The sequence below is a fragment of the Syngnathoides biaculeatus genome, chromosome 6 (assembly GCF_019802595.1).
Source record: "Syngnathoides biaculeatus isolate LvHL_M chromosome 6, ASM1980259v1, whole genome shotgun sequence".
Classification (NCBI taxonomy): Eukaryota; Metazoa; Chordata; class Actinopteri; order Syngnathiformes; family Syngnathidae; genus Syngnathoides; species Syngnathoides biaculeatus.
This window is the reverse complement of record NC_084645.1, coordinates 22507023-22521689: the sequence shown is the minus strand read 5'-3', so window position 1 is coordinate 22521689 and position 14667 is coordinate 22507023. Positions and strand designations below refer to the sequence as shown.

General features: G+C 43.7%; 1 protein-coding gene and 1 long non-coding RNA gene across 7 annotated transcripts in view; one reads left to right on the top strand and one right to left on the bottom strand.

Annotated features, from left to right (window-relative positions):
- sema3d (sema domain, immunoglobulin domain (Ig), short basic domain, secreted, (semaphorin) 3D) overlaps positions 1 to 12615 on the top strand; it is a 52233-nt gene extending 39618 nt beyond the window's left edge. Inside the window, exons 15-18 of the mRNA XM_061822746.1 lie at positions 18 to 175; positions 2790 to 2854; positions 2962 to 3101; positions 8330 to 12615. Coding sequence (XP_061678730.1) covers positions 18 to 175; positions 2790 to 2854; positions 2962 to 3101; positions 8330 to 8749 — 783 coding nt within the window. The 3' untranslated portion in view covers positions 8750 to 12615. The remainder of the gene's footprint in view (positions 1 to 17; positions 176 to 2789; positions 2855 to 2961; positions 3102 to 8329) is intronic.
- The window catches only part of LOC133502210 (uncharacterized), a 186620-nt gene that overhangs the window by 52405 nt on the left and 119548 nt on the right, over positions 1 to 14667 (bottom strand). For all 6 annotated transcript variants that reach the window (XR_009795396.1, XR_009795395.1, XR_009795397.1 and 3 more), the window contains one exon: positions 2939 to 3061. This is a non-coding gene — a long non-coding RNA (uncharacterized LOC133502210). The remainder of the gene's footprint in view (positions 1 to 2938; positions 3062 to 14667) is intronic.

Here is a 14667-nt window from a genome sequence, read left to right as displayed (position 1 = left end):
GCGTTTGCTTGCGTTAGCAACAGCTCTACGTGGGCTCCAGCGAGGGTCTGGCCCAGCTCTCGCTCAGCCGATGTCACCTGTACGGCCAGGCCTGCGCCGAGTGCTGCCTGGCCCGAGACCCCCACTGCGCCTGGGACGGACACACGTGCTCCAGATACGTCCCCGCGGCCAAGAGGTGAGCACCGGATGATAAAACCGTGCGGAGCGATAGTCGTCCTCATAAGTGGACGGCGTGCCCGTCCGTCAATGACTGCCGACATTACAATCGCACCTACGAGCAATTTGGTCTTTAGTGAAAATAGCAGGCATGTTTTGGGAACGTGGGAAGACGCTAGAAGGAGATTCAAACCGAAGGACTGTGAGGCAGACGCGCTACCCACTTGACCAATGTTCTGTCGCATGACAGGATTTCAAGCCATCTTCTTACACACCTTTTTTTGTGTGGTCATTATAATTTTTTTCCTCTTGGAAAATAATGGTGGGCTGCAGAAAATGATCACCTTAAAGTTGTACTAGCGGGTCAGAGTATCATGTTATCGCCTGGCGGGGATGCCGTTTTTATTTTTTTTTTCTTTGCGGAAACGTAGCGGCGCTTTGAAAGCTCAGCGTCGGAATGTCAGCGAGTGTGTGTGTGTGTGTGTGTGTGGGGGGGGGGTGTGCGGATGTTGTGACCAACGGTGGAGGAGGTGGTGAGGTCGACGCAAGACGACCAAGGCCAGGAGTGCAACGCCGCCCCCGGGAAAAAAAAACAAAAAACTTTCGACGGTTCACGCGAGCAGCGAGACGCATTCAGTGGAGCATTAGCGCTCATTCCGTCACAGCCGTTGCTTGCTAAGTTCAGCGGAAATCGACATTTATTGAAATTCCATTATTCCATTCCAGAACCTGAAAAAAAATACTCATTTTTAAAATGTTTCCAACACATATACAAAAGAAATGAATTTATAATGTTAATATAAAACCCTAATGGAGAATTTAAAGTCGACTTTTGAACGATGGTTATTTTAGATCGGCCGATCTTTTGTGCAAATTTTGTTAGCGGCTGAAGACAGGGAGTCCTCGGTCTACGACTGAGATCCGTTCCTACAGTCGCGACTTAGCTCGAATTTCGACTTAAGTCGGATTCCACCATTAAAGTCAGAATTTATATGAAAATACTTTGTATAAAAAAATAAATACATTGAAATAAACAAGATGATGTACTTAGCATGACCGCTGAGAGGCGGATGGAGAAGAAGAAGGGGAGGCGGTAGTGAGCTATTGCGAAGGAACCTGGTCCTCAGTCTCAAAGAAACTTGTTTTGTGATCATTGTGTCCGACATAGGAACGGAACCCTTCATCACATGCGCTAAAATACGGGCTTTGTCTTTAACAATTGTCACCACGGTGGACCGAGTGAAGCCTCCGTGATGTTGGTGTCTCTCCTTTCTCCAATGTTTTTATGATCTTGAGCTTCGTTTCCATGGTAATGGATTTTCTTTTGGCTACAGAAGCATTGCTAAAAGACACAGCTTTCTTCTTTGGGGCGAAAAATGGGAAGATTCTCCCGGCGCGCAAACGCAGACAAGCATTAGCCAGACAAAATGGCGGACGGGGACGGGCGTTGTAAAGTCGAAACGTCTTAGATCGAGACCGCCATAACCCGAGGACTCCCTGTACTCACAATTTGCCAATCCGATTACTGATGTAAATGATCGGATCCACGCCACAAGACATTCCAGCTGACACCATCTCATTTACTCTGATGTTCCGAGCTGCTGTTGTGTCACCTTTCGAGTCCGAACGCAGGTTTATTTTTAACCCTGTAAGTGATGACCGAGAAATATTTTGGAAAAAATAAAATGAAAGTGAAACTGTCGTGGGTATGGCACTTCTTTCTGGTGCCCAGGACAGATCAAACTCAATGTGTTTGACGGTTGAACGTCAGCACAAATTCTTGAGAATTCTCAGTCAATAGTAGACGAGTAAAGTAAATAGTTATTTAAAGAGATCAATTCCTTCACCTTGTGGTTGGATACGTGATCGGTCTTTTGAAATGTGTTAATTGGTCACTGGCCTCAAAAATCCAACTTCAACGATATTAGTCGGATTTATGCACGTTAGTAAGCCAGAAGGAAGAGTGAAGCTCCAGAGAGAAGAGATGGCGAGGGTGGATGACTTCAAAATACTTGGGGTCAACAATTCAGAGCAATGGAGAGTGTGGTAAGGAAGTGAAGAAAGGGGGTCCAAGCGGGGTTGGAACAGTTGGCGGAAGGTGTCTGGTGTTCTATGTGACAGAAGAGTCTCCGCTAGGATGAAGGGCAAAGTCTATAAAACAGCGGTGAGGCCGGCCATGATGTACGGATTAGAGACGGTGGTGGCACTGGAGAGACAACAGGAAGCAGAAATGAAGATGTTGAGGTTCTCGATCAAAGTGAGCAGGTTGGATACGATTAGAAATGAGCTCATTAGGGGGATGGCCAAAGTTGGAAGTTTGTGCTCCTCGCAAGTTCTTTCATTGTGCAGCTTGTCCTGTTCCACAAATGTCTGCAAGTACATTTGTGAGTGTCGTTCTCTCATTCGCCCCCACCCCCCTGTAATTCAGCGACTGACTGAACGAACATCTCCCCGTGCTCCCTGCGAGTCTTTTCCTTTTGTGTTAGCGTGTTTGGGTGCTCGCACCCTTATAAACGGCTGAAAGTGCTTCAGCGCATGTGGCCCTTTTTCACTATTTATCGCATTAAGTTCCACTGGAAGGACTTTGATTGCTGTTGTTTTTAAAGGAATTCAACTTCTCCCCCCTCCCCTAGGAGAGCCAGGAGACAGGACATCAAGCACGGAGACCCCGCCAGCCAGTGTTGGGACACAGAAGATAGTACGAAGACCGTATTCTGATTCTGATTCCCTCATTTCTATCTGATTTTGTGGACTTGTAGTCGAAGCAAACAACATATTGTACCTCTGGGTGGTTTTTTCTTTCAGGCTTCGGCGTCGGACGAGTGGAGGAGCGAGTTCTCTTCGGCGTGCAGACCAATTCGACGTTCCTTGAGTGCGTCCCCAAATCTCAGCAGGCCCACATCCGCTGGTTCGTTCGCAGGACCGGATCGGAACACAGGGAGCAGGTCAGCGTTACAAACTTTTTAGTAGCCATTTCCTGAGGACTCTCTTTACAGCGTATAGCTTCAAAGGAGCCCAAAAAAATATCATTTCATTTTAGTCAAAGTCTTCTGACTTATTGAAGGGCAGAAACCCGAATGCCGACGCAAATCACAACAGAGCAGACCCTGCGGGACGTTTAGAGGATCAGTTTGTCTCGGGACACCAATTACTTATCATACAGATGATTGTATAACTCCCAGTAGGAAACTGCGATGTAAAAAGTAGTCCAGGGCTTCGGGAAGTGTCGCCCCACAAGGACGGAACAAAATCCGAAGTCCGCCCCACTTACTCTGACAGTTGCTTTGATATTCAGCGGACATTATCTTGTCAGTGCCAAACTCGATCCGTAACTTTGGACCTGATTTGCGAAGGGAGTGAGTGGGCGTGTGCGAGGCGGGCGAACGGGAAGAAGTCCAAGGAAACGAGTTCGAGGTAAAGATGGAAAATGTTGTGCTTGGGAAAGAAAAAATACAGCAAAGAAAAAATATGATATTCCAGTCCCATGTTTGCATGGGTAAAGATTGTTTAAATCAGTCTTGAAAGACAGGAAATGTGTGTAATATGTGGACATTACTTTTAAAAACATTGAAGGAATGTGTTAGTCATAGTTTTGTGTGAAATGTTGAAATGCTTTCAGACATGATACTGCTCAATGCTATTTTTCTTGAAAAAAAAAAAATCAAATTTTTTGGTAGTCTTAGAACGGATTAATAGCATTGTCATGCCGTTCAATGGGTTGAAGTAGATTTGAGACATCGGTAGCTCGAGTTAAAAGGATGGTCGTGGAACAAATTAAACACTTAGATCAAAGTACTCTTCGCAATTGACTCCAAGAGCCCGAGATCAAGTTCTCAGTGATCTCGGGGGTGAAAGTAAACACAGACAGGTGCAGTGCAGAGGCCACTAACAACCCCCCCGCCACCATGTTTTTTTTTATTGCCCCCCCCCCCACAGTAGAAAGACGAGTGTGCATATCGGGGTTTGGCACCATTTTGTTAGTTAAAATTGGTTTGGGTTTCCATTGGCATTGCTAAGACGTACCACCAAATTGTACTACGACTGCAAAAACTAAATAATAATAACAAAATAGGTGAATTGTGTCACCTGAACATTAATTTAAATGAAGCTGATAAATGACATCAAATTGACATAAAAATAAATAAATAAATAAAAAATCGATGGAGCACGGTAACAACTTTTATTGACCCGTCATTAAACGCGCAACTCTCAGCTCAATGATGTCAGTGCCACAACAAAGCTGCTCAATATTGGCTGAAATGGATAAATCGGAGGTATCCAAACTACAACCCAGGGGCCGTTTGTGGTCCAAGATCCAATTTTTCAGTGGCCCACACCATATACTAAAAACAAATTAGACCCCACCCGCAGAGCTAATTTTGGACACCCCAGGTATAAAGTAGATGCTGTAACTCCAATTTTAATGCCGTGTCTACTTTGCTTCCTCCTCCACGTGTTGCACAATTTCCCCTAATCTCTTCCCCCATCACCGTCTTGCCTCATGATGGCTTGCAGAGGAACAACAACTGACCAGTCTGGAATGCCTCATTGAAAAAAAAAAAAAAACACACACAAAAAACAGCTTTAACCACGCGGGAGGAATTGCGGCTCGATTCGTGCAGAGCGGTCGGAGCCTGGAATGTGGCCCATTATAATAATTAGCAAGCGGGAGAACATGGAAGGTGTCAGTTTTTTTTTTCAATTTAGTGGGGAATGAAGCAAAACCATTGTTTGAAACGCCACCCTGTAGGTTTTTCATTGCCTTAAAAGTATTCCCCCACCATATTGCAGTTCATCCTTTGCGCCCCCCATACCGCAGCTTCCCAAAGTATCATTAATGGGTTTTTACACTTTGCACGTCGTACTTTAGAGTTGTGCACATTCAGTCGAGTACCACGTCGTGCTACAACACGCTGGGTAACGCTGAGCTCTACTGGAAGAGATGGAGCGTAATGGACCGATCCGACCTGTCAATCACTCGTACAATAATAGCCAATCAGATAGCCGCATTGTCTTAACACGCCCCTCTCGCCGTACTGTCCCCACAAGCAACGCCGGTTGTCAGTAGCGGGCGCTTGGAAAAGTTAACGTCACAAAGAAAATGGTCCTCAGATGTGCTTGGGGAACGTGCAATTCTGATGAAAGATATCCTGCTGGGTTACAAGGGGGGTGCTTGATTTGTTTTCCAAAGCCTAAAACACAGTTGACGAAGCGTCTATGATGGATTAAGTCTCGTGGAAGAGCGCACGTACAACTCAATGTGGACAATATCAAAGACAGAGCACTGGGTTCCATTACGAGCCAAGTCAAATGAATGCACCCACTCACAATGATATTACACGTGATCTTTCCAAGTAAAAAGTACTCACCCCGCTTTACACGCGCAGTACGATTCCACTATTTTATCGTGTTGATCAAACTTTTTTTTGCATCCATCGCCAACATTTCGCTGTCCCGCTCCGTCCAAAATCTTAATTCCGTGTACGTATTCCTTGCGTGAAATAGTTGAGACCTCTCTGTAGAACCCTCTTGGACAAGTCTGACGCATTTGGCAAAAAACATACCCCGATATTATCTGGAATACGCGGTAGAGAATCCACTCCAAACATGTTCCGTTCTATCGCCGTTTTGAAAGCTTGTGGGACGTGGCTAAAGGGGCGGATCTTAAGTTTACCGCCGGAAAGGTCCGTTAAGGTCCCCAACCAAGTGAATCTTGAGGTCAGATTATCCGATGGTGGTCTCACCCTACCCCCATTCATCAGCAGTTTGGACAGGGAGGGGCTCCCTTGAGCCTCCTGAAATCTCAGACAAAAAGTCACTTTCTCTCTCTCTTTTTTTTTTTTTTTTGTTTTGTTTTTGAAGACAGTACCCAGACAGGTCCTAAAAGTCACTAAGTTGACGAAACTGAGTAGCTCCTCACAACTGAGTGGCTGCTTACTCGCTCTACCCCCACAGGGCAGAAACGCTCCTCAAGTGTGACAAGTGGATATTATAAGTGAGGTGTCATTTTTTTTTTTTTTTTTTTTGTATCCCTTATGTATTTTGAGGACAGGATGTCAGAGCGCTTTTCTTCTTCAGAGACACCTGAAAATTGTCTTAAATTGTGGAAGAAGAAATAGCAAACGTCTCCTTTAAGAATATTCCTGAAATAATTCATGTGCGATGCTTCAATGGAATTATGAGGGTTTCTGAAATGATGTAGTGCGTGTCATCGGTCCCTTCACACAAACACACACAGCACGTCCTGGCTCAGGACATTCCATCCAAGTTGTCTTAACATTAAGTGCGCACTCAGGGGCATTCGGCGATATGAAAAGATTTACATTTCTGGTGGTAAAGCTGTCTAATAACGGTCGTTGGAGGAGAGTGTTTATGAAATACCTTGCCATAAAAACTTTTATCGCTCCTGAAAAACACACACTTAGCATGAACGGCTGTCATTGTACAGCTATGTAATGCGGTATGTAACATGCTCTCAAACTATTGAGGACATCTCTCTCGGGGGTTTGTTGAGATAATACAAAAAAAAAATAAAAAATAATAAAAAAGTGGTATATTACGGCATTACGGGCATCCCTGCAGTCAGATAGTTCAGATGGTGTGGCGATGAGAAGAGTTTTTGGTTGAATGAAACTTCATATTCTGTCGGGCCCGAGATCTCAACCATCTTCTGTTTACGCTCTTAATACAGAGGTGCCTTTTTTGTGGGTCTGATGAATACATAAAATTCGGTACTGTAATTATATTAGGTAGCACGGTGGGCTCAGCTGGAAAGCATTGGCCGCACAGTTCTGAGGTCCCGGGTTCGATCCCGGACGGGCACTCCGGTTCCCTCCCACATCCCAAAAACACGCAGCATTAATTGAACACTCTAAATTGCCCATAGGTGTGATTATGAGTGCGGCTGTTTGTCTAGATGTGCCCTGCGACTGGCTGGCGACCGGTTCAGGGTGTGCCCCGCCTCCTGCCCATTCACACCTGTGATAGGCTCCAGCACTCCCCGCGACCCTTGTGAGGATAAGCGGCGAAGAAAACGGATGGATGGATGTAATCATACCTGTAATAGCAGATGTTCACACTGAAATATCCATTTTCGATACGTCAGTCCCTTGACATAATGTACAGGATGCTATTAACGGGAAGACAACTGCATGGTCGAAATTCATACGTAGTTTTTTTCTTCCATGCATCACGCACGCAAAAGTGCAGGCGGCGTCCCGTGCCGCCGCGGTACGCCAGACGTCAACTCAATGGCCGAGGGTACCGAGGGCTATTTCGGCCGATCAAACAGCCTGAAAGCGGTTTGTGATATTTGCGGAAAGACGGCAAACACGACAAACCTTGTGAGAGGCCTCGAGAAAAACCACAACAAAGACTAGGAGACATTCACGATGAGGCGGAACCCTGGACAGAATGAGAGCAGAACTCGCCCTTAACCACTGCGGACCAGTAACACCGCGACATCTGCTCCAAACAACACTGTTGGGGTGACAGTCAACCCAATTTAGTCCGCTTCCTGTTTCAGGGTTGATTCTCATTTTCGGTCACCAGGTTTTAGCTGCTTGTTTGTTACGGGCCGGGCTTGCTGCGTGATTGAGCAAAAGCTGGATGCTTATTTGTTCTGGAACACGCGGTAACCGGCTTTGACGACAACAATGACAAATGTGTTCTGCTCCATGAAGGGCCCTATTCATAGGTTGATTCCGCGTTGGCAATTGAATAACTTTTGTTAAATTTAGCGAGTATTCCAACCCTTCTAGCCAAGAGAAAAATAATAATCCTAAATATCAACGATATGACTCGATGTTATCGGACAATTCTCAATCAGTGACTTTCTAAGTTTGGCGTTCGACCTGAGGGATTATGGCTCCCTCTAGTGGTGCGTGAATGAATCATTTAATTAAATTTAGGAGAATATGACAATTTAACCACCCACTTTTCTATTCCATTACAGTGCATTTATTAATTACTGCACAGCTCTATTTATTTGTTTACTCAATATTTTAAAATCATTGGTTTTGAAACGTTTATGGATAATTTTCATTTAAGATTGTTGTAAAATACATTATCACTGAATCCATATTTAAGTATAGTTTTTCTTTCTTTTTTTTAAGTTTTCAATCAGTTTCTTCTTCTCTTCAAGTGTGACCATTTCTACTTCTTTATCTCACAGGTCAGGCCGGACGACCGCGTGATACAAACGGACCGAGGCCTCCTGATTCGTTCGCTGCACGTGTCCGACGTCGGCGTGTACGAGTGCGAGGCCCAGGAGCACACCCGCTTCGCCCACACGCTCCGCCGGCTTACGCTGCAACTTGTCCCGCACGGCCAGCTGGACCGAAAGCCTAAACCTGCCGAGGACCTGACGCCGGAGCTACGTCACAGCCACCGTTACAAAGACTACCTGAGGCTCATGAGCTCCCCCGTGGGCTCCCTGGAGGAGTACTGCGATTCGCTCTGGCTCGAGAAGAGGCCGTCGAAGGCCCGCGGCCGAGCCTTGGGCGTCGGCAAATGGAAACACATGCAGGAATTGAAGAAGAGTAGGAACAGAAGGCACCACGCACAGAAGGAAAAAGCGTCTGACAAGCTGTAGTGGACGGTGAAAGACGAAGAGGGATGTAAAAACCGATCCGTAGCCCCCCCAAAAATGCAAAGGTTCACAGTTGACAGGATAACTTGCAGGCATTTTTTTTTTTTGTACTCGATTTTTCAGGCTCTGGTGTAAAATGCTCCAAAAATACAAAACCTAACAGCCCATGCAGGAAGCTTAATGAACAATTCATTCATCACATAATTGGAATTTTTACATTCGTTTGAACATTTCAGTAGCAAGGCAACATTTTCTGGCATGCTGTGGATGGGATTAAGAAGATCTGATGGACAAACTTGAGCGCCGGACGTGAGGGTGTCAAATTTACCGTGGAATTGTTCCGCCGGCAACCGCATTTCAAAGTAATTTGGAGCAGCTATCCGTTCAGCTGCCTTAGAAAACAGCAAAAAAGGTATGAAAATTTGCCCCATGCTTTGAACATGGCAAAAAATAGCGCCATCCGGTGGACAAACTTGAAAGCCAATAGCCGGATGCTGCTTTAATGATGAAGACTTTTACGTTATCGAGTATTCATACTGTCTCGAAAAAAAAAAAAAAAATGACCAAAGAGGTGCACGGATGGCATATGAGGAGGAGAGAAGGGAGGAAGTGCAAAGTGCCAAGTCAGAGGACATGATTCAGTCATGTGACTCAGCGGCGGGCAAAAGAAACTTCTTGCCTTCCCGCTAGCGGGCCGAGAAAATCTTTCGATTTAGTCACTTCACAAGTGGGTGAATTAAAAAGATGGACTGCAAATTTAAAAAAAGCATGCATGTACGTGCTCGCTTTCCAAACGAAGAGAACAGAAGGCGCTGTTACGGTCGATTTATTAATTTTGGAAAACATTCACAAAGAAACGCGCGCGTTGCCAAAGTCATTCCGAACGCTGGTGATGCTAACGGAAAAGCTAGCAAGCGTAGCCTGACTGCTGCCGCTCCTCTTTTCAGGTATATGCTGCATTTCACGATCGCGCCAATTTCAGCCGCTAAACTTGTCACCGGGAATAAAAAACAAAAGATCCCGCAGTCGTGACACGTCACACGTCGTTTCAAAATTACGTGCGCTCGTGTGATCTTTTTTTTTTTCCATTTCAGGCTTCATTAGAAAATACCCGGTCGCGCGGAAAGGTTTGAGACTTTATGACCCTCGTAAATGTAATTTCCCTCAGGGGGTGAATAAAATATACATCTATCCGTCCGTCCACGACTTCTGCTGAAGAAAAAAAATGAGGAAACCTACAAAACAAAAAAGGAAACCCTCGTGGACTCATTTGGTACAAACGCGCCGTATGGCAAAAACAAGTAAATGTCAGTAAGACAAAGAACGTCGTCAGCTACATTTCTGTCTGCATTTTTCTATCGTTACGTGTATGATTGTGTGCTGTGTGCAAACTTGCAAACATATTTTATTTCAAATATTTATTTAGGGTTACATTTGGGTCTTTTCATTTTTGGACGTGTATCCTTTTTTTTTTTTTATTTTAAACAAAACTTAACTAAAACACTATTTTGATTTGAGTTATCTTCTTGTATACAATCTGTACATAATGTTATTAAATCATATTGTCATATTGCCATTCAATATTCCCATGATAAATATCCTGGGAACCAAGTTGAGAGTTAAACAGTTTTTTAGAGGATTTTATTGTAACATTATCGTTAACTAAATTGTTAAATTTGCCACAGTGCAGTACAGTGGTAACGAACGTCTTTATAACAAAAAAATTAGGTTATGGAACGCCTCCTTGGTAAAATATTGCCTCTAGTTATGAAGGAAAATTCAGGATACAAAAGGAAAAAAAATGGGAGATGTATGCACATCCCCCAAATTCCACCAAACGTAAACATCTTGGTTTGTGTGGTGCCAAAGAGTTTGGAACAGATTAGGCCATTAACATGTAAAAAGCGCTTGTACTTACGAAAAATTCTCATTACAAAATGACTTCCGGAACAAAATATTTCGTAAGTAGAGGCAATACTGTATACCACCCGCTCTTAGTTATAACACAAATACATACATTAGTTAAAAAGAGTTACAATTAACCGATGGTAATGCAGTTGTGAAGTCTCCACAAACTAGTTCACTGCTAGTTAGCAACCTTAAAATATCCTGTCAGTTCAACGGGGGACCAATGAGCCCCTTGATTCATTTTAGATGTCAGAAAATTCTGTGTACTCCACAACTTTAAAAAAAAAAAAAAAAAAAATCTGTTTTTCCTTTTTTACCAACTATTTTAACAGACACGATATGCTGTCAAACAATTAGAATAGCTAATGCAAACAAGGACTGAACTAAGAGCGCCTCTGCTGGTTGTAGCCAAGTAGTGCACTTAATTTTGCCTCGGGCGACACAAATTCGACGTAACGGACGACGATTTGTTCATCGATTATTTTGCCCATCCCTTCTTGGGTCACTGAGAGATTGTAAGCTATTGTTAAGTTAGTGATGGTGGCAATAACATTTTTTTTCTGGAGGATGACAATGCATTCATGTTGAATGACTGTAAATATTTGTAGAACTTGTACAGGCTATACTAGGTGCATCTCAATACAGTTAACCCCCTCTCTGCTGCGGTTAGCAAAATTCCAAGAGTAATTGAGAGCCAGAAAAATGAGATTGTGTCTTTTTTTTTTCCTTTGGGCTTGTCCCGTTAGGGGTCGCCACAGCGTGTTGTCTTTGTCCATCTCGTGCATCTTCCTCTCAAACACCAACAAACCCTCATGTCTTCCCTCACAAGATCCACCAACCTTCTCTTTGGTCTTCCTCTTGTTCTCTCTTCCTTGGTAGCTCCATCCTCAGCACCCTTCTACCAATTTGCTCACTCTCTCGCCTCTGGACATGTCCAAACCATCCACGTCTGCTCTTTCGAACCTTGTCTCCAAAGCATCCAAATTTGTCTGTCCCTCTAATAATTAGTTCATTTCTAATCTTATCCATCCTGCTCACTCCGAGCAAGAACCTGAACATCTTCATTTCTGCCACCTCCAGTTCTGCTCTGTAAGTAAGTGTCTTTCGGCTTGTCCCGTTTGGGGTCGCCACGGCGTGACATCTCAGATGAACGCTCGTATTTGTTTGGCACAGTTTTTACGCCGGATGCCCTTCCTGGAGTGGGATACGAACTCAGGACCCCTGGTTTACCAAAGCAATGCTCAAACAACTGAGCTATGGGGCTCCAGTTCTGCTCTGTATGTAAATGAATAAAGAGGCCCCCACGAAAAAAAAAAGTATCAGAAGGCCCACATTTTTTTATTAAACAAAACTGCGGCCTAAGGGAATGGACGCTCCTGCCCTCAGTTCAATGTAGGAGGTTGGCCCAAAGTTGCAGCCAGATTGCGCCAAAGCAATATTGTTACATGAGACACGGATTTGGCCGGAACACAAAATGGTAAATAGACGAGTTTTTCCAAGAAATAATGCTAGGGGTGGGGGGTAACTAAAAATTCCAATATCATAGAAAAGTTCACTTATTTCAGAAGTTGAATTCAAAACATGAAACTCATTTTCAATGATACTTAACATTTTTCAGAAGGCCAACTATTTCCCGATTACTATAGTAAAATAATTTTGATAACTTGAGAAGTAAGCTGTAATCATCAAAATTGAATTATAAAAAAAAAGTGAAAAATCTCACTGTTTGTAGTAAATCATAAACAATTTGGACTTTTAAAAAAAAAAAATTGAACTACTGAAATGAAAAATTCTCTACAATATTCAGATTTCTTGAGATGCACCAGGACAACATGTCCAGTAATTAGTATTTTTTATGATAAACACAAAGGCTGTGATGTCAAGGGCAGCCAATATTATATTTTTGTACTGTGAGATTTTTTGTTGTTGTTGTTGTTGAAACTATTTAAATAAATGTTTCGTGCGCCTAAAGCATCAACTTTGTCCTTGACGTTGTTGAATAAATGTAAGAGGCGGGCAGATTCTAGAACCTCGCGACCGGCTGGCCTCCTTCCAGGTGTCCCGATATAGCAACACTGGTCCCTGGATGCTGCAAAGCCGGATGATTCAGGACCAGCTGCTCTCTCGTTTCGTCGAAAAAAATAAAAAAAAAAACTAAATAAAAAAGCCAAAGTTGTTGTGGATGCGAAACCATGTGATCACGCAGAAGCTTCCGCGAATAAACCGCTGAACGTCATGTGTTGCAGAGTTACGCAAACCTCAATAGTGTCACGTTGCGTCGTTTTTACCGAGAGTTATTTGGATAATTAATACGTCAAACGGATTTTATAAAGAACATTACATTACAGCGACGCTTCACAGTGATTCTTCCACTCTTATGAATATTTTACAACCCTAACCCTCTGCGGTCATTGTTTATTTATCGACTGGCCCGCAAACAACAAAACATATCCAGCAAAAACAGAAACCACTCCGAGGAGACAATATCCTCGTTCTCCAGTCGTTATTTTGGGCTTTCCTTGAAAAGTGTTGGTGCTCGGAGCGAAGCAGCAGGAAAGAAAATTGCGGGCAAAGAAGCAGCAATTTTGATGTGATTGCGGTAATGAGCGCGACGGACTGGACCTCGGGACCCCCCGGAGTGGCCTTGCGAGACGGGATGCAATCCACACTTAGAAGTTGTTCAACTTAAATGTATTGAACGCACTCAAACCGACCCATTGAGCAATTGAACGCTGGCAGTTATTCTGAAAAAGTACGACATCGTAACTTATTCAGATATCATAATTTAACTCAATGCGTTTGACAAGACGAAAAGCATCTTAAAATGAGAGAAAAATGAAAATCGCCAGAAAAACATTTGAAAAAAAAAAACTCAGAGCAGAAGAAATGTTCAGTTATTTGCAGAAGGACTGAATTATTGACTGTGCTGATCCGAACTGAAAACGCTGATAAAAAATATATATTAAAAAAATCAATCCATCCATTTTCTTTGACGCTTATCCTCACGAGAGTCACGGGGAGTGCTGGAGCCTATCCCAGCTGTAAACAGGCAGGAGGCGGGGTATACCCTGAACTGGTTGCCAGCCAATCGCAGGGCACATAGAGACAAACATCCACACTTACAATCACACCTCGGGGCAATTTAGAGTCTCCAATGAATTTGCATGTTTTTGGGATGTGGAGGAAACCGGAGTGTCCGGAGGAAACCCACGCAGGCACGGGGAGAGCATGCAAACTCCACACAGGCGGGGCCGGGATTGAACCCGGGTCCTCAGAACTGTGAGGCCAACGCTTTACCAGCAGACCCACCGTGCCGCCACAAACATTATTTAAAAATAAAAATGTATAAAAAAAGGCCTTTTAGGTGACATTGGGAGTGGTCCATAGCTATGGGGTATGATTCATTATGTAAATGTAACAATTTCATTTCAATTTACATTCAACATTTCTAGATACACATTGAACATTTCAGGTCATGTCACGAGCCAGCGGTAGGGTGCAGACCCAGTTGCAGGACTCCGAGGCAAGGGCATGATCTTAAGAGTGGTTTTATTACAGAAGGAGGTCAAACGCGAAAAGGCAGTCCAAAACAAGTGGAAGCACAAAAACGCTAGGCAACAGGCAAGATCCAAAGACGTGAACAAGGTCCGATGGCGATGAGGCAAACTAAGAAACAGGACAAGACAGGACATGGTCAAACTAAAGAGGCAGAAGCACGCTGTGACAAAGGATTGGTCTACGCTAAACCTGCGACTTACGCATAATAAGACAAGAGGGCAGTTGATGTTAGAGAGAAGGATGCAGGAGATGGAAAAGGATGACACGCTACGGCAACACCTACCAGGACAAGCCAAAAGGAAAAGAAAAAGATCCAGTAAGAGTTGACTACTGAGACAAGATTTCAGATTTATTTTTTAAAAATGCGTTAACTACCGTGGAGTTTTCTACATTATATGTACACAACATTTCTAATAGTGTCTGAAAAGCTTCTACTGTGTTGTGTTTGGCAATGT